Source organism: Hyaena hyaena, unplaced genomic scaffold (genome assembly GCF_003009895.1).
Source record: "Hyaena hyaena isolate Hyena2069 unplaced genomic scaffold, ASM300989v1 scaffold_184, whole genome shotgun sequence".
NCBI classification, from domain to species: Eukaryota; Metazoa; Chordata; class Mammalia; order Carnivora; family Hyaenidae; genus Hyaena; species Hyaena hyaena.
The window spans coordinates 2,245,629-2,269,015 of record NW_024080817.1 but is presented as its reverse complement, the minus strand read 5'-3'; the positions used below and the strand labels follow the sequence as shown (position 1 = coordinate 2,269,015).

General features: G+C 43.8%; 1 protein-coding gene across 1 annotated transcript in view; it reads right to left on the bottom strand.

Moving 5' to 3' along the window:
- Positions 1–23,387, bottom strand: part of AKAP12 (A-kinase anchoring protein 12) — a 101,580-nt gene that overhangs the window by 42,029 nt on the left and 36,164 nt on the right. Inside the window, exon 2 of the mRNA XM_039240938.1 lies at positions 5,560–5,674. Coding sequence (XP_039096869.1) covers positions 5,560–5,674 — 115 coding nt within the window. The remainder of the gene's footprint in view (positions 1–5,559; positions 5,675–23,387) is intronic.

The following is a 23,387-nucleotide window of genomic DNA, read 5'->3' as shown; positions in this document are numbered from 1 at the left end:
GGGACCGTGAGATCACGACCTGAGCCTAAGTCAGATGCTCAACCATCTGAGCCACCTAGGTGCCCTCCAGATGCTGTTTAGACTTGGAGGATTCAGACTGAACCATATAGACTAGACCTCCTCCACTTTACCCCAAGAAATCTCTGCCCTCGTGGTTCCTGTATTTCAACGGAAGTGGAGGTAAGAGTCAGGCATGGCCAACATGACATGTTGACAACTGAATGTGGGAAAAAATACGGGAGGAGTGGAGAGTAGTAATTTGGGCAACACGCATGTCTTTGTGAGAATACTAACAATGTACCAATTATGTCACTAATCGAAACAGAAAAGGGATTGAATCCTCTGTTTCTTCATAGTTGAGAATTGTGGGGGTGGGGGAGGCGGACATCTTCTAACAGAGACCTGGAAAGGATCTTAGTAAGTACTCACTGTCCAGATAAAGTTCTTAAATGATCAAAAAGCAAAGAACTACCGGTAATTCCAGAATGGATTTTCTGTAAGGTAACAAGGTCCTCGGGGAAGGTTGTGATCACTTGGCCGTAAGTAACATCTTGGCCTTTCTGAATCTCGAAGGCACTAAACACCAGAATCTGGCAGGTTTCAAACAGCAAACTTAATAAAAGCTAATACAGTGACATTAAGCACCGTTAGGAAAATGAAATTCTCCAGAAGGCTGCGTATTAGGCTTCTAGATAACTTGAGCAATGGACACTCCATTTAGCGACTGTATCAGGGAGATAGTATCCAGATGGAGAAAAGTGGAATCCTGCAGAATGTAAGAAACACACTCTCTGAAAGACTTGTTTTAAGTGACATTTGGGGTTTGCCTGTTTTTACATTTTTCTCGGTGTTTCCCAGGATTGCCTCTGGGCCACAGCAGTGACCCTCCTTACCATTCTGATCAGCTTCACAAAACTGGCGGCTACCTTTAATGCACTGGGCTCCAGAGTGACAAAGGTCAGAGGGCAGAGCCCCAGCAACTGCTCCACTGATGTGGTGTAAACATCCTCACTCTGCGCACGCGACCCGCGCATGAGAACAAAGATTTAAAAGCAAGAAAAGATTTGCTTGTTTGTTTATTCACAAGAACAAATGTGACCTGCGGAGACGGAGAAATCATGTCATTCACGTGCTTTAAAATGTTTGCTATATCAACTTTGCAGAAAGGCAAATCTCAAAGAGGAAACAGAAATAACCGCCTGAATGTTAAGTCCAAATGCATGATTATCTGAGACAATCACTTGATTATATGCACATGGCAATGAGTTGAGCAGGTACTTTATTTCATAAAAAATATCTAAATAAAGAAGGTCTTACGTTTTTTGATTGTCATATTGAGTTTTCCCATCTGTTTGGAAAAAAAAAATAATCTGTGCCACAGATACTAATGCTAAACTTTTTTTTTTTTTTTTTGAGGCTGAAAGTTTTAATTTGCAAAAGTTTTATTAAATCTAAAATTGGTCCTGGACCAAGATGTAATGTTTTAAAAATCATTCTTTTTGAGGCATTTAATTCATAGAAAATCCATACGCCACAGATCACAGAAAAAACGCAGTTTGGGATGGAGAGGGCTCTTTAAAAATCTTTTCAACAGAAGCCGATTTTTCATAGAACTCGTGCAACCACTGTGAATGCTGAGGATAGCGTGGTATATGATAGAACTTTCTTTTTTTCAAGTTTATCTATTTTGAGAGAGAGAAAGATAGAGCATGTGAACCAGGGAGGGGCAAACAGACAGGAAGAGAGAATCCAAAGCAGTCTCCGTGATTTGATCCACAAGATCATGACCTGAGCCAAAATCAAGAGTCAGACACTTAACTGACTAGCAGCCACCCAGGGGCCCCTAATCAGAACTTTCTAATTGGGAAAAGGCTGCAGTTCTCTATAGAAGCAGTTCGATATATGGGAAACCACCCAAAAAGAATTCAGAAAGACTAAAAATCCAAGGCTAAAGTAATTTGTTGTTAATTCTTTTTTTTTAATTTTAGTAACTATTTGTTTTCAACTCTGACTGTGTGCTTTCTAAAAGATGGCCCATGAAATTACATAATCTTCAAATCCTCTACAAAATAACCTGTCTACCTATTTAACATTGCTGCACAGATTAGCATTTAGGAAGAAGTTCCTTTTTTCTGTCATTTATGGAAAGTTTGAAACCAGATTCCATTTTCATTATTGGATGATTGGTTCTGAATTAACCAGTATTTCTGTTTTTTTTTTAATTTTTTAAAATGTTTTATTTATTTCTGAGACAAAGAAACAGCTTGAGCAGCAGAGGGTCAGAGAGAGAGGGAGGTACAGAATCTGAAACAGGCTCCAGGCTCTCAGCTAGCTGTCAGCACAGAGCCTGATGCGGGGCTCGAACCCACGAACTGTGAGATCATGACCTGAGCTGATTTTATTTGTTTTATTTTCTTAGTCTCCCTTTCTCCCTTTATTTTTTTTTTTTTTATTTATTTATTTATTTTTTTTTTTTTATATATTTTTTTTTCTTTTTTTTTTTTTTTATTATTATCTTCTTTTTTATTTTTTTTTTATTTTTTTTTTTTATTTTTTTTTTTTTTTGAGCATAAGCTCAGTGGGCTGGGTAGAGAGAGAGAAGGAGACACAGGATCTGAAGCAGGCTCCAGTCTCTGAGCTGTCAGCACAGAGCCCAACATGGGGCTCAAACCCACAACCTCAAGATCATGACCTAAGCTGAAGTCTGATGCCTAATAGACTGAGCCACCCAGGTGCCCCTCGGCCACTTTACATTAAAAACCCTCTAGCAGGGGGCGCCTGGGTGGCTCAGTGGGTTAAGCATCCAACTTCAGCTCAGGTCATGATCTCCCAGTTTGTGAGTTCAAGCCCCATGTCAAGCTCTTTGCTGACATGTCAGAGCCTGGAAGTCTACCTCGGATTCTGTGTCTCTGTCTCTGTCCTTCCCCTGCTCATACTCACTCTCTCTCTCTCTCTCTCTCAAAAATAAACATTAAGAAAAACACTCTAGCAGGAATGGCCCTTGTTCATCGTTTTCTCCCATTAATTGATCCATTTATGGCAGGACCGACATTGTTGGTCAATTCTCCAAAGGGACAAGATGGGTCCGATCTATTCTTACTGATGTGGTCAGGAGTGGAGAACCAGATCCCTCAAATCCTACAATTAAGTGTTATGTACCAAATTACGCCTTTGTTATTGTTAAGTGTCAGTGTGGAAGGGGGTTCTGGAAACAACCATAAAATCTAGCCTTAGGTTATCACTGCAGTCAAAAGAAGAGCACGAAAAAATATTTTTTCATAGTTTTCCATAAAGACTGTCTGTATTTACAGTGCCAGGCAAGCAAAAGGGAGAAGAAAATACCCAAGTGTCCCAAGCTGCCTTGGAGACCCTAATAAGCCAATGAATGAAAAACTGCCTAAATCTATAAAACCTCATCCTAAAAGTAGGGCCTCAGGTGATGGCTTTCGCAGCCCTAAGCCACCTGGCCGTCTTTTCACAGGTGACAAGGCCTTTTCAGGATCTTTTGAAGGACAAGGTATATTCATTACCACTTTTCTTGCAGGGAGGTATTTGATATTTGCTCCGAGCCCCAAGGCCATGGTCAGAAGCCTAGGTCAGCTCAGGGAGACAGTGGAATGATCCTCTGCTAAGGCGGGTCCTTGATCCTTCTGCACCTTCTCCTACTGATCACACCCATTCGCCAGCGTCAGAGAGGAAGTCTGCCTGACCCAGGCGCTCCCTTGGTGGTGTATTTCGGTGACCTCTCGTGGCTGCTAAATCTTCCTCAAGTGCACTCTGCTTTCACAGCCCTGGTATCTAGCACACTTTTCTGGCTAGGGTTTCATTCTCCTCTTTGCTCAGAAGACACTGTCCCAACAGAAACGGCTGTGGGCGTGCCCGGCACAGTGAAGGCACAGCAGTTAAGAGTTCATGCTTGAGAATCTGCTGATCTAGGTTGGAACCCTGAGAACAACAGCACCCACCTCAGTAAAGACCACACGGCACAAAAGGCACAGATCCAGGGCCCAGAGTAAAAGCTTGCAAAGTGTTGGCTGTTATTATTCTTCTGACTTTGGCTTTCATCCCTTGTCAACAAATCTGCCCTACCTCCCCTCCGTCCCCAGATCTTATCCACCCTCTGATCTCAAATGACTGAACTGAGGGCAGCTCTCACGTCTTGCAAAACTCATTTGATAACCACCACGTTGCTTTGTCTTAACCTTCCTTTGATCTTAAGGTATCCTTCTACCCGCTTCTTGTCGACCCCCCTAGCATCGCCGCCGGTGGTGGGTCGTTTCTCAGTTTGTTCATCTTCCCTGAAGCACCGAGCACAGTTGGCTTGGCCACAGAAGGCTCCCAGCCTGCTGCGGCTTGCCTCGATTCACAAGTTGCCATGGAAAGGACAAACCCTGGGACTTCGGAATTTGAGTTGGGGCCATTCCAATTATTTTGGTAGAGATGATTTGAAACTTTCACACCAGGTCATGCAAATCCTCCCTTCTGTGAGATTGTATATATTTCTAACGTTATATTGTGCCTGTGGTGTTACATAAAGATCAGTATTCCCACCAACTTCAAAGCAGCTCGCTGCTTGAAGCAGCTCCATGGGGGCATTGAACAAGAAGAGAAACAGGTTCCACATGTTCGAAGAGTCTCATTTAACCAAGGCCATGGCCCGTCTCCTCTCAAGGGGCTTTCCCCTTCATTTGTCTTATTTGTGTTGCGTAGAAGACGCAATTCACTGTCTGCCAAATCATCATTTCATGTATCTTCTAGAATGGTCGGGAAATTATCCCTTTGTTTATGATTGAATGGAAGGAGGAGACAGAAAGCTTCGTCTTCAACCTGTGGCCCTTCCATACAGAAGATGCTTGGTCAAGGTGTTTGATTCTGACCCTAAACCACGGTCTTTGCTACCTCACGTGGGCTGACTCGAGCTAGTGACAATGTGGGAAAGATTTGCTTTTCAGTAACCACCCCCATGGGACGCGTAGGTTCAAGAGCTAGAAAACATGCAACGTATCACAGCCTGGGCAAAGAGAAGCGTCACCCTGAAATATACATGACTAGAAAAATCTGCGGAAGGGGAGCAGGCTACTCTCCAGAGTGAGACAGACTGACTCTTAAAGCAACCCTGGGGTTTCCAAAAGGAACTCACAGGAACTTTCACACCAGGGCATGCAAATCATCCCTTCTGTGAGAAGTGTATATATTTCTTAACATTATATTGTGCCTGTGGTGTTACATAAAGATCAGTATCTTTATATAAGATCAACTACTTAGTTGGGACAAGGCAAAACCAAGTTCCAGATAAAAATATCTAAAAAATGTGACTTCACTTCTGATACCCCAATATTGGCATAACTTCCTACCCTCAGTGTCAGAGACCACCACATGGTCAGGGAAATACTTCCCTTTGTAACCAACTGATTGCTTTTGTTGTCAAAATCATGCAGCTCCAGGTAAGATGTCGTGTATTCTGCCCAGGCCTGTTCTGATGGGCTTCTGTGGATTCGATGCAGGCGTGGTCCGCCCTCCAGTGTCTGCTTCTGCCCAGAGCCTGAAAAGTCAGCTTACCGTCTGTGACAGTTACTTCTTCGTCCTGACCATTCAGGGCTCCCTCCTGGGGGCTGACCTCTTCTTCCTCAGCTAAGCCATTGGCAGTAGACAGCTGCCCATTCTTCTGTAGGAGCTATAGGGAAAACAAAACCATGTAAACTTCAATGACAATGAAGATTTCTATCTTTCATTAATCTGCATGCCCCGGCTACCTTACAAAAGGTACTAGGAGCAGAGCAGATACGGCTTTGTATCTGGGCAAGTGTGCGCACACCATTCCTTCATCCATTCACTCATCTAAATGCCATGCATAATACACACACCCAACATTCCAGCCCTATCGAAGACATAACAATGAGGAAGTCGGGCGTGGTCTCAGCCCCCTTGAACTTACAAACTACTATCAAAAACAGACTTTTAAAAATTATTTTCTTCTTTAAAACAATGTGTTTCCTTATGTTTAGATGCAGGTTATATATTTGACCAGAATACACCTCAGTGACAATATGACCTTGTCAGCCAAAAGGGCAGACATGTAAATAAACAATTATGGAAACTGTCATGGTGGAGAAAACCAAGTCACAATAAACAGAGGACCCCCAACCTACGGGGTGTGGGGAGAACTGGGGAGTACGAATAAAGCTGCGATCTAAGTTCCCACATGATGGGCGTATGAGAAAAGGCACAGGGGCGGCAGAGAAGGGAGGCCAATCAGGAACCCCATGCTTCGAAGACCAGTGTACGCAGAGACAAGAGAACAAAGAAGAGATGTGTCACACGTGCTTTTCTGAGTCAGTGTTTTTCTTCAAATATCACTAAAAGGGACATTTGTCCTGTAACCCAGAGAATAACCTATGCAACTGATGGTTTCAGTTACAAAAATAGTAGACACGGAGATATACCTTTATGTTATTATTCTTTTTTCAAACCTGAGACTATAAGTAAAACGTTTTAAGGCGATTATAAAAATAGCACAGTAACCATGAGGAGCCTCAGGATTTCAACAATGCTTTACAGTTCGTACACGATTCTCAGTATATGAAAACCAACATAAGCAGGTGCTCTTATTTCCATTTCACAGCAGATGACGCCAGAACGTGGTGGGATCACAGCCGGCGGCGTTGGCGGGCGCCAGGTCTCACAGCTCAGACAGGGGCACCCCAGCCTGACGGAGCGCTCCCCACCCGGAGCTCCGAGGGTTTTCCCCAACACCGCAAACCGCAGAAGGACCTGCTGTGGTGTGCAATGACAAAATGCCACGAAGAAGATTCCACGGTCCTCAGACCTGTCTACCCCAAAGAAATCTCCAAGCCCGGCACCCTGCTTGGCATCAGTCCATGCTGCTTATAGGCCAACGGAGCACAGCGGACAAACCACCGGCTTTGATCGGATCTTTGAAGGGCGGGCAGGTTCAAGACAAGTCAATGCAGAAGCCTTGAACTGAGCTAAATTGATTTCACCTGGCTGTTCGCGGCTCCCAGCAAAGCCGTCCTCCAGCGGCACGAGCTGCCTGCTGAAACAATCCCACTGTACTTTACTACTTACTCTACAGATGGAATGGCTGGCTTCAAAATGCCCACGCTGAGTCTACTATTAAGAATACTCAGATTACATTTCCACTTAAAGTCTTCTCTTTAAAAAATATGAAAGATAGAAGTCATAAATGAAAACTAAAGACAAAGGCAGGGGGGTTGGGGGGAGGTCTCCCCAATGCCCGTTAGCAGAAATGTCAGCGTTTTAAGAGTATTCAGGCTAAAATATCACTGGTTACGTGAACACGTCCAACTCAGATTAGATTAATGATGTGAAGAACAGCCAGGAGGGAAGCAGGGAACGTATATTATTGTAAGCTACGCAGAAACCCAATGGATCTTAAACCTAAAAAGCACTGACCTAGTCACCATGATGTGCAAACTACATGGGCAACATGAGAAAGCAGTGGGGTTTTTTTGTTTTTAAGTTTATTTCTTTTGAGAGAGAGAGAGAGAGAGAGAACGAGTAGGGGAAGGGTAGAGAGAGAGGAATAGAAAGAGAGAATCCTGAGCAGGCTCGATGCTGCCAGGGCAGGGCCCTACAAGGGCTTGAGCTCACGAAACCATAAGATTATCCATGACCTGAGCCGAAACCAAGAGCCGGACGTTCAACAGACTGAGCCACCCAGGCGCCCCGAGAAAGCAGTTTTAATGCCTCAATTTTTCGATGCAGTAAATGTTGGTCAATTGTGCCCCTTGTTTAGGAACCAGAAGTTTCAAGTTTTACAGAGTTTACAGTCCTACAGACATTCTATAACTCCTGAAAGAGTTCTCGTAATTCTTTATGAATCGTCAAACACAAGCTATCTTTACCCAGAGCCAAACTGAGTGTCTTTAAACGCAAAAGATCTATAGGAAACAGGCACAAACTTTCCTCTACTCGTAAATGTTCCATACATATAAGGAAGTACATTAAATGACATCAGATGAGTCTTAAAAACTGACATTACTTGCCAGCCCTCCTTATATCCAAAGTGTGATAAGTTACGGATTATTATTTCCCGTGACCACAGGACACTGTCTCTACTTCCAAAAGGCACTTGATGGATCGACTTTGGTACCAGACAATATATGAGAGGGACTACCGAAACTGAGTTTTGAGCCAATTTTGTTACATGCGTAGCGTGGGTCTCAAAGCAAGTGGACCACCCAAGCTTCCACCCCCAGGGGGATACCCCAGTGAGCATTCAATGCCCAGGACACACTCCACACAAAAATGGGATTTCATCCCTAGCCATATTCGGATATTTCTACCATTCTGTGGTTTGCTTAGAGATGCTGTTTACAGTGTCTTGTAGAGGGAAAATTCACTTTTGTCTGTGACAAAAGTAGTGTTTTTGTTTTCCTTTTTTCCCATCGCCAACCATTTACATAATTGATACTATTGTTAAAGGATCAGGGGCTTCTGAGAATTACCAATAAGAAGGTCACCTCAAATTGCAAGAAACCTAATCCACTGTTCCTTAACAGTTAAGTCCTTTCTGTCTTTTTTGTGTATATATATTCATATAAGCATTTTTTCAAAAGGGAGAACATATGCTTTTTCATGCTTGATTGTTTTATAACATCGTGGATGCATTTCGTTGTCAATAAACACATAATTGAGTTGTCCTCGGACATCTTCCCTTTTGTCTGTAATTCAAATGCCCACGGAACACAAGGAGTGATTTATCAGTGACACTGGAGGAGGCGATCACACAACTTAGTGACATGGGGGGGGGGGTGAATGTCGGAGCCTGATGGGGTGTGAAGGGGCCGTGAAAGTCAGGGAGGAAAGCGGCATCAAGGTTCCAGTTTCCAAACAAGAAGGAAAGCGGACATCTCTACTCCAGTCTTCATTCTGAAGCTTCCTCACTGAGCTTTCTCCAAACACAGAGATAGACACTAGACTTAAAAGACATGCTCTCTACACTCAAACACAGCGAGCACCAGAAAACCTCTATTCCCACTGGATTTGTGCTTCAAAGAGCGTAAACGCCTCTTTTGAGCAAATCAAAACCCTAAATGTTTTCAAGCTTATATCCTTTGAGTGGGTCAGCCAGAGTTTATTCCCGTAAAGTATTACCACACTACAACTAAACAAGCTTTAAAAAAAACAACTCCGTGCTTCTAGCAACAGTACTTTCCTCTCGTTCCTGTTAAGAACAACTCCAGAATTATCCAAAATGGCAGCCGGGAGACAGGGCAGAAAACCTACCAGACTTTTCCGCTCCTCTTCCTCCTCCACAGGACTGCCCACAACTTGCTCTGAGCCCCTTTGCACAGTAAGCAGTGGGAGTATAAAGCTCTTTTTTCTTTTTTTAAGGTTTTATTTTTAATTAATCTCTACACTTGACATGGGACTCGAACCCACAGCCCTGAGATCAAGGGACATACACTCTACTGACTGAGCCAGCCAGGTGCTCCAGGAGAATTAAGCTCTGTAATGAATGAGTTAAACAATGAACAACACAGACGGGCTCTTGACAGCTCTCGGGATGTTGGGGGTAGAGGCGAGGAATCCTGCTGAAGTAACTTCTTTCACCACAGAAGTGATGCTCTTCGTCTATATTCTCATTGGCCGATGAGCTGACCATCACAGGTGAGGCTGGCCCCACAGTCCCGCCCTGCTTGTAGTAAATGAGGCTCCAACCTGCGCAATTCCGGCAAAACCCCAGAAACGGAATGTTAGGTGGATGGAGGCGAGAACAACCAGAAGTGAGGCACTGTGACAAGGGCACAGGCACAAACGACCCGAATAAAAAATACGATCTGGGGGGATTTTTAAATCCCTGACAAACCTTGTAAAGAAAACTCTTCAATGTCTTTCTCTTCATTCTAACATAGAGCATTTTGATGGTAACCTTTAAAAATGTCAAAGAGAAGGAAACAGAGATCAGAGTATCATTCCGTAACAATGTGTTTGGAGAGCCATTTGGAAATAGCTATAAACACTTGAGAGGTGACCACCCCTCCACCACACTATCCTAGCAGACATGGCTTTACGTCCTCATGCTGGTATGGGGACAATGATGTGCAACACACACTCCCATATAACAGCATCAAAGGGAATGCGGTCAATCTAGACACGCTGACGTAGGTAAATGTTTCCTGTTTAAGTGGGAAAAGCAAGTTACGGAGAATGTTTGATTCCTTTATGTGTTTAAAGTAAGACAGAGGCGCCTGGGTGGCTCAGTCTGTTGAGCGTCTGGCTTCCGCTCAGGTCATGATCTCACGGCTCATGAGTTCGAGCCCCGTGTCAGGCTTTGTGCTGACAGCTCAGAGCCTGGAGCCTGCTTCAGATTCTGTGTCTCCCTCTCTCTCTCTGCCCCTCCCCAGCTTGCACTCTGTCTGTCTGTCTGTCTCTCTCTCTCTCTCAAAAATAAATAAACATTAAAAAAATTGTCTTAAATAAAATAAGACAAAAATAACCCACTAAAAGGGAGGGAGGAGGAGAGGAGGGGAGGAGAGGGCTCCTTCGGTTGTCTGTATAAGCATTAAAAAAAACTGTAATAACATTACACAAAATCTTTAACAAGTGCTGCCTCTGTGGAATTTTAGTTATTCTGTCCTTTGCAAAGGTGTTGGGGAAGAGACACCGTTTTGTTTTGTTTTGTTTTGTTTTGTTTTGTTTTCTTTGAGGCACAATTAATATATATTATATGAAGTCATGGCTTCCTTTTATTTACTTTATCATTGCAAAGGTGAAAATGCTTTGAAGCCTAAAATCCATAGATTCGTAGGCTATACCATGCTTATAACCTGGCTTTCCAGGGTTCACATATCTTTTCAGGTCCCCTGAGCAATGGTCCAAACTGCTTCCACAGACCTTCCACCCCTCTGTTCACACAGTCTCCAAACGTGATTACCATTGAAATAACGTCCTCAGCCACCCCGTTAGTCAAAAATATTGACCAAGACAGAGCAGAGACTACCACAGCTGTACAGCGGGTGACCAGAGGCTCCTGATAGAGCAACACATTTCACAAATGTCATTTACATGCATTTCTAATTTAACCCTCCACCTAAGGAAACTCATATCATCATCCCCACTTTAGGGCCAGCGGAAGCAGAGGCTGAGGGGTACCCCATCCTAAGGGCTGAGCCAAGATGCCAGGAAGCCGGGACTCAACTCCGGTGACCTGAGCTGCACACACGGCCCAACGTGAGCATGTTCTGCCTCGGCACTGAGTTTCTTAAGAGCAGAATTTCTAACTTAAGAAAAAAACCCAGTCAATCCATTTCACAAAAATGACACAGGCTATAAGAATACAAGTCATTGTCGGGGCTCCTGGTGGCTCTGTGGGTCAAGTGTCTGACTTCGGCTCAGGTCACAATCTCACAGTTCGTGGCTTCCAGCCCTGCATCAGGCTCGCGGCTGTCAGTGCAGAGCCTGTTTCAGATCCTCACACAGATCTTCTGTCTCCCCGCGCCCTCTCTCTGCCCATCCCCTGCTCACACACACACACACACACACACACACACACACACACTCTCTCTCTCTCTCTCTCTCTCTCTCTCAAAAATGAATAAACATTTATTTAAAAAAAAAAATACAAGTCCTCGTGACAATACCAGCCAGCCTGGGTTATGTTTAAGCTAAAAGTCTCCCCTCTAATTTAGAGGTCAATTACAGAACACCAACAGAATTACGGGTTTTGAAAGGTTTGCTTTTCTTTTAAAAAGTAACCGTTTTTATTTCAAACTAATCTAAGTAGAAAGCTCTGTAAAATCCAACTCTAAACATGATAGAAACCTTTAGGCTAGAAAGTAAGGAACAGAAGACGGATGCCTGACTTAATTAAATGAAATTGATCTAATTCCTACAGTTAAGGTCACTGCAAGAAACAATTAGAAGACAGAAGGGAAAAGATTACAAAAATTAACTTATAATAAGAATTCTAAATATCCAAAATTTGTGGGTGGTTATAGCAGATCTTGTAGGCATTAAAAACGATTACATTACTCCAAAGAGTATGTAACAGTCTGGAGATGTATTTTATGTTGTAACATTCAATTTAAAAAGCAAACGTAACCGTTATACATATAAAATGATTACAGAGACAGAACAAACTGTAAACAGCGAGATTACCATTCGGTTCAGATCACAGTATATCAAAATATTACTCAGTCAGGAACCACGAATACTTGATATCCTTTAGTTTTCTACTTTTCTATGTTCTGTTCTTTATCGAAGTAACACAACTTTTACAATTGGGTGGTGGGAGTGCTTTTCCTTCCCTGGTTATTCTGTTTCTGACTGTTTATTTTTAGTATGGGCAAGAGGCCACTAAGAAAAGTTTGCTTTACAGGGGAGCACTGTAGTTCTAATTCCTACCAGTCACATGAATTTCACGAGAGAAAACAGAACTGCTTTAAGGCAGAAACTCAACAGTGAAATCCTATTTCAAGCATTCGGTCAGGCACACTAATCCCTAGTCCCTCTGCAAGCGCAGATAACGCAGTGGGCTCAGAAGAGGGCTGGGAAGCAGCGTGGAGGGCTGGGTACTCTCCGGGGCAAGATTAAGTACCTTGTCTGGGCATGTTAGAATTGGCCATCATTGTCTCAGGCTGAAATGTGATGGATCCAGGCCAGCAAACAGGAGGTGGTTAGGGCAGCAGGGTCTGGTCTGTGGCTTTGGGCCATGTTTTTAAGGCGCTCCTAACCTCCCTTTCTCCGTAAAAATGGGATAAGAATTCATTCTTATCTACCTCATAGAGCATCTGGAGTAAGTTTCAGCTGCTTTTATTATGCCACTTGCTGTCAGTAAGTGTGATCTAATGGGGTGGCCTGGGTGGCTCAGTAGGGTAAGCGTCCGACTCTTTGATTTTGCCTCAGGTCATGATCTCACGGTTTGGGTTTGTGAGTTCGAGCCCTACATCAGGCTCTGCACTGACAACATGGAGCCTGCTTGGGATTCTCTCTCTTGCCCTCTGTCTGTTCCTCCCCCATTTGTGTTCTCTCTCTCAAAATAATACATAAACTTAAAAATATATATAAAATAAAGGAAACTACTTGTCCCAGGCCCACTTCCCCCATTATAAAATGAATGCTTCAAGGGGCGCCTGGGTGGTTCAGTCAATTAAGCAACAGACTTCAGCTCAGGTCATGATCTCACCATCTCACAGCTTATGGGTTCGATCCCTGCTTTGGGCTCTGTGCTGACAGCTCAGAGACTGGAGCCTGCTTCTGGTTCTGTGTCTCCCTCTCTCTCTGCCTCTCCCCTGCTCATGCTATGTCTCTCTCTGTCTCTCTCTAAATAATAAATTTAAAAAACTTTAAAGAAAAATTTAAATTTCTAGAAATAACCTGAAGGCTATATGTAGAAACTGATGACTCCATCAGTAATTCATATTTATAAAAACTTTTCATGAGCTACAGCCCCAATTTTTGTAAGCTAACTGGATTAAATTCTTTAATCCCTCTATGCCTTCCCCTACACAGCCCTGCTTTCCAATAAATTAGCCTTAAGATGCTCTGTGTCCATCCTAAGGACAGTCCACCTCTGAGATGCAGAAATAAAACTCATGAGAACAAGAGTGATAGAATGGTTTTCTTTAAGATTCCAAAAAAAGTTGTCAATTCTGTAAAGTCTGACAAAATCTTCAACTATTAGGTCTATAACAACAGATCTGCACACAACAGAGCTTGTATTTGTTTTAAGAGAAGCAAATTAAGGGACGCCTGGGTGGCTTAGTCGGTTAAGCGTCCGACTTTCACTTGGGTCATGATCTCGCGGTTCGTGGGTTCGAGCCCCGCGTCAGGCTCTGTGCTGACTGCCAGCTCAGAGCCTGGAGCCTATTTCAGAGTCTGTGACTCCCTCTCTCTCTGACCCTCCCCTGCTCACGCTGTCTCTCTCTCTCCTAGAAATAAATAAAACATTTTAAAAAATTAAAAAAAAAAAAAAAAGAGAAGCAAATTAAATGTAAAACTTAAAATCTGACAAAATCAAGATTGGTAAAATGTTGCTCACAGCTGACACTGGTTGATGGGTACACGGGTGCTTGTTACAGTATTCCGTATTCCATGAATCTAGAAAAGACGCACGGCGATTCACAAAACAATACGAAAAAGAAAAACACACAAAAAAAGGAGACTTTTACACTTGCAAGCCTTTTTGAAGAGTGCAAATGAACTGCTTCTAATATTTCAGAGGTTATTATCAAAACACTGCGCCAAAAGCTCTGCAAACCACATGAAATCGAGAACAGTATATATACCGGGGGCAGGTGATTCTACTGACGGCTAAAAATGGGATGTCCTTCTCTGAGAAATGACCTTAGGAGAGCTCTGCCTGATCTTGATTTTCCTCCTGAAAGAGGCCTTCCTGTACATGAGGCAGCAATTCCATTTCTTAAAATACTGATGACTTAGGGGTCCCTGGGTGGCTCAGTCGGTTGAGCATCTGACTTCGGCTCAGATGATGATCTCACAGTTCATGAGCTTGAGCCCCGCGTCGGGCTCTGTGCTGACAGCTCAGAGCCTGGAGTCTGCTTTGGAGGCTGTGACTCCCTCTCTCTCTGCCCCTCCCTTGCTCAAAAATAGATAAATTTATTTATTATAATAAATATAATAATAAATTATAAATTATAATTTAAATAATAAATTATAAAATAAATCTGCCCCTCCCTCTCTGTCTCTCAAAAATAAATAAATATTTAAAAAAAATTTTAAAGACCTTACAATTTTAAGACGTCTTAAAAACACCTATCTTTAAATAAAACCTCTGCTTGCTGTTAACTCCGTGCCATTTCTTCCCACTCATGTATTCAGCAAAACAAAACCAACATACAGAAATATCTCCTTACTGGTTGGTGACGTTAAACATGACTGAGTTAATCTGAAGTACCCAGATAAGGGTGGGCATGTCATGACCATCGGCTAGGGTCAACATGGCTCCCTTCCCTCCAGCCTCTCGGAAAGAAAACACACGGTCTGATTGATCAGGCTTTTGAAATTTCAATGTTTGCTATGTAAGTGAAGTTTCTAGAACATTATCTGCACAGCACATGAGCTTGTGGGTCTTTAATGCCACTTGGTGAAGGATGTGTATACCAGACACAGTCTCTGGTCATTGTCTACAAATCCCTGATTTCCTTGCTTCTTGTGATTTTCAGTAAAATTCATTAAAATCCTTAATGTAGTTTTAGGAGCAGCATCCCAGAGTCACCCCTGCTCATGAGAAAGGATAAAAGATTTAAGAGAGATCCACTAAAAGCACCAGCTTGCTTTTAGCATGCAAAATTAAAGTTCAGTTCAACTGAGTGTTAATATTCAAATATTCAAGTAGTTAAATCTAATAGAAATTAATATATCTCACATTGTTTATGTAAATCCCAAGGTCTTGGCCGCTACAGGTGAACTCACTGGGCATGTTAAGGACAAACAAAACCTCTACATCTTAAAGATCAGCATTTTTTGAGCTGGCCCCCCAAAATATCAGTATACCAAGTGTTATCAAATACCAGTGTACCAGGCATTATCTCAGAAGTGTTCTGAGCTCAAATTATCTGGGAAAACTCTCATCTAGACAAAGGTAAGTGTATCTACTTAGACTGAGGCTCTCTGTAGTGTGCATTCGAAACTGCTAAGGAGGAAAATCACTGTAACTTTTTAAAAATATTTTATTTGTTGGGGCGCCTGGGTGGCTTAGTCGGTTAAGCGTCCGACTTTCGCTTAGGTCATGATCTCGCGGTTCGTGGGTTCGAGCCCCGCGTCGGGCTCTGTGCTGACTGCCAGCTCAGAGCCTGGAGCCTGTTTCAGTCTGTGACTCCCTCTCTCTGACCCTCCCCTGTTCACGCTGTCTCTCTCTCTCTCCTAGAAATAAATAAAACATTTAAAAAAAATTAAAAATATTTTATTTGTAAGTAATCTCTGCACCCAACACAGGGCTTGAACTCACAACCCCAAGATCAAGAGTCACATGCCCTACCAACAGAGCCAGCCAGGCACCCCACTGTAACGTTTTCTAAAATGACCTGCTCACAAAACCTTCTTATTATTTAAAATTTTTTTTTAAATATTTTTATTTATTTGTGAGAGAGAGAGAGAGACAGCGTGAGCAGGGGAGGGTCAGAGAGAGAGGGAGACACAGAATCTGAAACAGGCTGCAGGCTCTGAGCTAGCTGTCAGCACAGAGCCTGATATGGGGCTTGAACCCACGAACCATGAGATCATAACCTGAGCCGAAGTTGGACGCTTAACCGACTGAGCCACCCAGGCGCCCCCACAAAACCCTTTTAGACCCGTATCTAGTAACAGCCACCAGAGAATGAATGCCGTATGTTTTAACACACAACATTTCAGCCACATACTCCCCTCCTTGAAAAAGTTAGAGTTGTTTTAAAAAGTATTAAAGAGCTCGGGTTCTCTGGGAAAGTATGTGAAAGAAAACAAAGCTCTAAATCTGGTGAGTGGCAGATCAACCGGGCTGATTTCAGACAAGGGGAATTTATAAGATCTCTGCCCGACGTGAGGGAATGAAGAGTACCACCTACCAACTCCAGCAGTTTGCTCCGTGAAGACCGTCTACAAGGATTCCAGCACACGGAGGGCTTACCTGGCAACGTTCGCAGCTCCTACAGCGTTTCGATCTGTGTCGTAATTAGGACAGGGAGATGCTCAATAAAACAACTCTGGAAACATGTGGATCCTAGGTGGATTCTAGCACGCTGATACCACCAGCATCCTCCTGTGTGGAAACTGTGTGCTGAAATTGCATGACATGAATGATGTGCTCCTGGCGGTCTCCACCCCCACACGGGCCCCTCTGGCTAGTGGCCCTGACACTCCTGGCTAAGAACCGTTACTCAACCTCACAGACTCAGAAAAGGGTGGAGTTTGAACTGTGTGGTTTCTTCCCCTCAACTTCCCTTCCACCAGGAAAATGTGATCCTACTCATATTACGTTGAGTCACTGATACAACCCATCTAATACAGACATTCAAAGTGGCCGGACTGGTGTGTCCACTTGGGGGAACGACTAAGCAACACAACTGAAAACTTCGTTGGGTGAAGGACAGGAAACAAGCCCCACTTTCAGGTTAATTACTTTCGTCTGCAGCTTCCATGCAATGCTGCTGAAGTTCCATGTTTAACCCCAAGGAGCAGCAAATGCCTGTTGGTGAGCTGAGTGTGGACCTCAGTGGGGTGAGGCTCTCCAGATCTTGTCAAATTTACATCTCGGGATACGGACCCTAAAGCATATTTTCTAGCGTTGTGACATATCACGAACGTCTAAGACGGTTATTTCTCTCTCCTTGGAGTTGCTGCACCTGGAAGATCTCAGGGTCGATCAACTGCCAGCCATGTTGACTTCACAGGCCACCGCAGGCCCCAAATGCAAGTTAAGCAAAACATTACTGAAGAGAACCGTGAAAATGAGTAGCTTAAAAGCACAAGATTGGTGTCCTGAAACATTTCTGACCATTCTCATGCCTTGTTCCTTTCGAGTCCACATACCATCAAGTTCAACGTAGATGCAGAAATCAAGAGCCCAATTCCCACCTAATCCTTAGGCACCATACCCAAGTAGTTACTCTCTCATTAAGATCCTCTCAAGGTGGAGAGGGGCGCCTGGGTGGCTCAGTCAGTTCTACGTCTGACTTGGGTTCGGGTCATGATCTCACGGTTCATGGGTTTGAGCCTTGAGTTGGGCTCTGCACTGATGGCTCGGAGCCTGGAGCCTGCTTTGGATTCTGTGTCTCCCTCTCTCTCTGCTCCTCCCTAGCTTTCTCTCAAAAATAGACATTAAAAAAAAAAAGACCCTCTCAATGGGATCTACATTAGGACGCAAAATATATCACGTCTTTGCTTAGAAACTCGACAATAAAAAAATTCAAAATCCACTATACGTCTTTGAAAGGCTAAATAGTTTCTTAGCCTGACAGATAAACAGTTTCAACAAATGAGGAAACTTGACTCAAGATTAGATTTTAACATTTGAAACCCTTTAGGTGCTGGGATTATTTCTTCTCATCAAAAATGTATCCCTAAGCCACGAGCAGCAGACACTTCAGAGAAGGAGCAGCGCCCGAACTTTGCACAATTAAGTCCACTATCCAAACTAAAATAGACATCTGGGATTGTGTGAGGGTCCAGTGGTAGAGACCCATCACCTGTATACATGAAGAGAGAAAGGCAGACACAGAAAAGTTGGAGGGTATCTCATAAGAAGCTCTCCTCCCATCCTGATGAAGTGGTTTAACTGCTTGTTCTAAGCAGCCCACCGCAGCCCACATTACCAACTCTTGAGGCTCTACACCATGTGGATGGTTACAGTAACAAGAAATGAGACCCTAAGTTTACGAGAAGGTTTGCCCACCACAAGCAGTATTTAATCACGAGGATAATTGAGATCAAAGTTAAATAACCTACGTTATCAGTATGCAAACTGAGTGGTTGTACTGCTTCTGAACCACAGTGCTTAAAATAACTGCTGATTAAAAAGAAAAGTCCAGAGAGAGTGAATGTGTAGATCACCGTGATGCTACTTCCGTTCTAGGTCTGTGCGCCCCTTGATTTGATAAAAGGAGGCGAATGAGCAGAATTGCTGGGCTTGTTTTCAGGAGATTGAATTTGTAAAGACAGCCCATCTAAGATAATGTGATTTAGCAAAGAATCAACAACTGCTATCCTACAATGTTCTACTCCAAATATTTCTAGCATAATCGCTGAAAAAAAAAAAAAACAAACCAAAAACGTGCTACAGACGAGAAAAGCAACACAGTGCTATTCCAGAGGGCCATGCTGTGTTTGCTGAAGAGCGAATCTATAGCTTCCCAAGCGGAATTTTAAACTGCTTTTCGATTGATTAAATGTCTGCCTCACATCTGCTTCTTTCTGAAGCCGGCCACGCAGGGGCATTGCCAGAGCCTCTCCTGCCTGGAGCTTTTGGGGCCGGAAGAGCTAGGTTAAGCCATTCCCAGGGACTTCCAGAAATGCCTCCTTCGATGTAAAAAAAAAAAAAAAAAAAAAAACACCAAAAAACACCAAAAGAAAGTTTCCCATCCACCATGGCATGGATTATTTAACAAAGTTATTAAACATTTAGCTCTGATAATGGACTTGAAGATGCCATTTTGGAGAATCCATTTAGGGTTTTGTAGATGGTTAATGGCAGAATTAAAATGATAAACTGAAATGGCTTTCTCTGGCGGGTGCGCTCGGCCCTGTGCTCCCCGGAATTCAGATGGGCTGCCGCATACCAAAATAAAAGTGACGTGAGTGCGGTCCTGCAGCCAGAGCACAGCCAGTGTTTATCAGCTCAGTCAGGTCGGAGTCAAAAAAAGATCGCCTCGGCCCGCACATTCATAAAAGGCAGGTGACGGCAGGACCATGCCCTTAACTGGTAAAAATGCTACGAAGCTTCTGCAGAGCCAGTAGCAGAGGAGAGTGCAGGAAACAAAAGGGCGTGCTTTACACTTAAGACACTCGGGGAGCCTCATTAGGAGCCGTGAGACGTGAGCACACTGCCCATCCTGAGCCTATACAATGTGGCTGACGCTTTGCAAAGCTGTTGTGCCCACACCCCGACCCAATGCAAGGAGAACCCCAGGGAATGGTACCTGGCTACTGGGAGTTTCTACAGCATCTCAGGGGGCTCACACGGGCAGCCGTTGTCCCAGAGTCAGATGCTGACCACACTGGTGAACGGGGACACCGGGTTTGGTCACTTGCCGCCACGGGGAAGCCACTCTCCAAAGGAAAACAAATCAGGATGCAGGGGAGTTTGTAGAGCAGGTTAGGCTACAGGCACGGGGAGAAGTTTCTGTGCAGGTAGGTTTATACGGGGGTGGGGGGAGGGAGGGAACAAATACGGGTACAGGGGGTCGTCCCCGCTGCAGGGTGAGGAATGGAAGGCAGCATGATACAAAGGCAGTGAGGCCTCCTGACAAGGCTGCAGACCTTCGTGCCCGGGATCAGTCGGCTCGGCGATGGAGAAGAGTGGACGCAGGGGAGAGGCGAGGCGAGGGGAGGGTCGGGGTGGAGGGAGAGACGGCAGCAGGCGCTGTGTCTCATGGCCAGCAGCGGGCCTGACACTTGGCTCGTGCCGGCGTCCGGCTGGCGCAGGAGTGGCACGCGGGCACGAGCCCCTTCGCGAGGCGCTCAGCAAAGACGGCACCTTGGCCTTCCCGGGGTTCCCGCCACCCGAATGGCCCTGGTCCAGCTACCTGACCTGACTGAGAAGGAACAGAAGGAACATCATGATTCTAGGTCCGAGAAACATGCAGAGGCACTAAAATCTTTTTTTTTTCCCATATAGAAATAGCGACTATTCTAACAACAGATCTATACTGGTCAATATAATAATCATATGGTTTCTTCCATCAACAGCAAGCTTCCAAGCGATCTTGTTCGGATGCCCCTTCCCAAGCCCTGCTTTCTGGACGAAAACAAGATATTAAAAAACAAAGCAAAATAAAAACAAAACGGACACAAACCCAAACATACTAGTCATCCTGTTACTCAAGGAATAAAGAGTCACAGTCCCTGGTTACACAACCCCCTCTCAGCACGTTAAGCATCACGTGGCTTTTGTTCCAACTGAGCAGAGACAAGCCCAGTAAAAAAACCTGGAGAAGTAAAGTGGCATCTGGGACGCCCCTCCCCCCACAGTGTCTGTATTCAAGAGCCATCATGCTTCCTTTCTATAGATAAATCTAGACTGGTTTGGACTGCATTAAGAAACATATCCTAAAAAAACACCTAGATGGGAAAATGGCAGCTTGGGTTCTTCTATTTTCCTGGTTTTTAAAAAGGTCTCTCGGCCCCTCCCCTGCTCAGTCGCTCCCTCTCAGACTAAATAAACTTTAAAAAAAAAATTCTCAAAGTTCTTTTTTTTTTTTTTTAAACATTTATTTCTATTTTGAGAGACAGAGATGGAGACACAGACTCCGAAGCAGGCTCCAGGCTCTGAGCTGTCAGCACAGAGCCCGGCAGGGGGCTCAAACTCCTAAGCTGTAAGGTCATGACCTGAGCCAAAGTCCGATGCTTAGCCGACTGAGCCACCCAGGCGCCCCTTCTCAAAGTTCTTTAGTAAATTCCACCACACACAGACCAACTTTCTTCTTGGGATCTAACTCCACCGGAAGGGGTTTCTAGAAAGTAGACATTGTGAGAACCTTTTGTCATTGACAAAGCCTTATAAAAACTGCATCAACTATAAGATGTTTAGGGGCTTTTTTTGTTTGCTTGGTTTTGCTACCAAATGTATTCCCTCAGACTTCTGTTTCTGATACGTAGAGGTCAGAATATTCAGTAGTATGTAAATGAGCACTCTAAAAAGCCTTAATTACAGGTGCTATTTCAAAGGGCACATGTACCCCAATGTTTATAGCAGCGCTATTGACAACAGCCAAAGTATGGAAAGAGCCCAATGTCCATCGACGGATGAATGGATAGAAAAGATGTGGTACATATGCAACAGACTATTACTTGGTTATCAAAAAGAATGAAATCTTGCCATTTGCAACTACGTGGATGGAACTACAAAGTGAAATTAGTCAGAGAAAGATAAATATTACAGGACGTCACTCATATGTGGAATTTAAGACACAAAACAGATGAACATAAGGAAAGGGAAGCAAAAATAATATAAAAACGGAGGGGGACAAACCATAAGAGACTCTTAAATACAGAGGACAAACAAGGTTGCTGGGGGGGAAGTGGGTGCGGGGATGGGCTGACTGGGCGACGGGCACTGAGGAGGGCACTTGTTAGGAGGAACACTGGGTTTTATAAGAAATAATCACTAAATTCTACTCCTGAAATCATGATTACACTGTATGGTAGCTAACATGGATACACATTTTCTTAAAAAAATAATTAAAAAATAAAATAAAATGAAGGCATTGGACATAACGAAGAAAAAAACAAAAGAAGTACGTTCAGTCTGGCTAAGCATCATGGTGCAGAGAAACTTAAAGGTGCATAACCATCTCTCAGCATTAGGGGTGGAGAATATTAGCCTGAATCTCTTCATCTGCACTTGCATTTGCTGCTGGCACTTAATTATTACTTAAATATAAGTGATCTCGTACAAGTGCATTTTCCAGTAAAAAAAGGAGTCCATTAACCTAATTTATAAATCATAAGTTATACCTGTCAAAACAGCTTTTAGAGACACCAGCTAAGAGAGAACATCTAGTAATGCTATTGATACCTTAATTTTTAGCTTTATGAGCATGACAGCGGGACACAGAGGAGGCCTCACTCCCCACATAAACTCTCCAGGAGTCTTGTCTCGATTTATGAGACAGAAGAATTAATTTGGGAGGAATTCTGTCTTTTCAAATATAGAAGCTTTTACTTCTTTATTCATTTTGAAAGAGAGAGAGAGAGAAAGAGAGAGCAGGATCAGGGGAAGGGCAGAAAGAAAGGGAAAAAGAGAGAATCCCAAGTAGGCTCCACACTGTCAGCGCAGAGCTTGATGCAGAGCTCGAACTCACGAACCCCAAGATCATGATCTGAGCCGAAACCAAAAGTCCAACGCTTAACTGACTGAGCCACCCCAGGGGCCCCCGAATTTTTTACTACTGAATGGGGGTAAGAGAGGGTCGGGACAGTGAGACAAGACAGATGTATCCTAAATCCAACAAAAATATGAATTAAATATTTCAGTCTTCAGTTCTATCTACCAACTATACAACAGCACTTAATGTTAGCACCTACCGTTTGCAAAGTCAGTTTAAACAGTGCCCTCATGTTCTTTAATAAATTTGCACCCGCTGCAGCTGGTTCGGCCAGACCAACAACTATGGTATCTTGCTCAGGTCAACACTGGCAGCTCTGGTTCTTATTTGTTTTGTTCTAGAAAACATAAGCCCAGAACTCGAGCTCTGAGCCCTAACCTCCTAAACAGACCATACTCAGGAATCTCAGGATAGCAAATGATCTCTTCTCACATCTGGACAGATAGAATCGACTGGCTTGCTTTCTCCACGAGTGCTTTGATAAATAGTGGGCATCTAGTAGAGATGGCTGATGGGGGCACTTGGGGGGCTCAGTCAGTTAAGCGTCCGACTTCAGCTCAGGTCATGATCTCACAGCTCGGGAGTTCGAACCTGGCGTCAGGCTCTGTGCTGACAGCTCAGAGTCTGGAGTCTGCTTCGGAGTCTGTGTCTCCCTCTCTCTCTCAAAAATAAATAAACATTAAAAAAATTTTTTTAAAAAGCATCCGACTTATGGTTTGGTCGGGTCAAGATCTCACATTTTGTGAGTTCAAGCCGTGCTGTCAGGCTCTGCGCTGACAATCTGGAGCCTGCTTGGGAGTCTCCCTCCCCCTCTCTCTGCACCTCCTCTGCTCATGCTTACACACACACACACACACACAC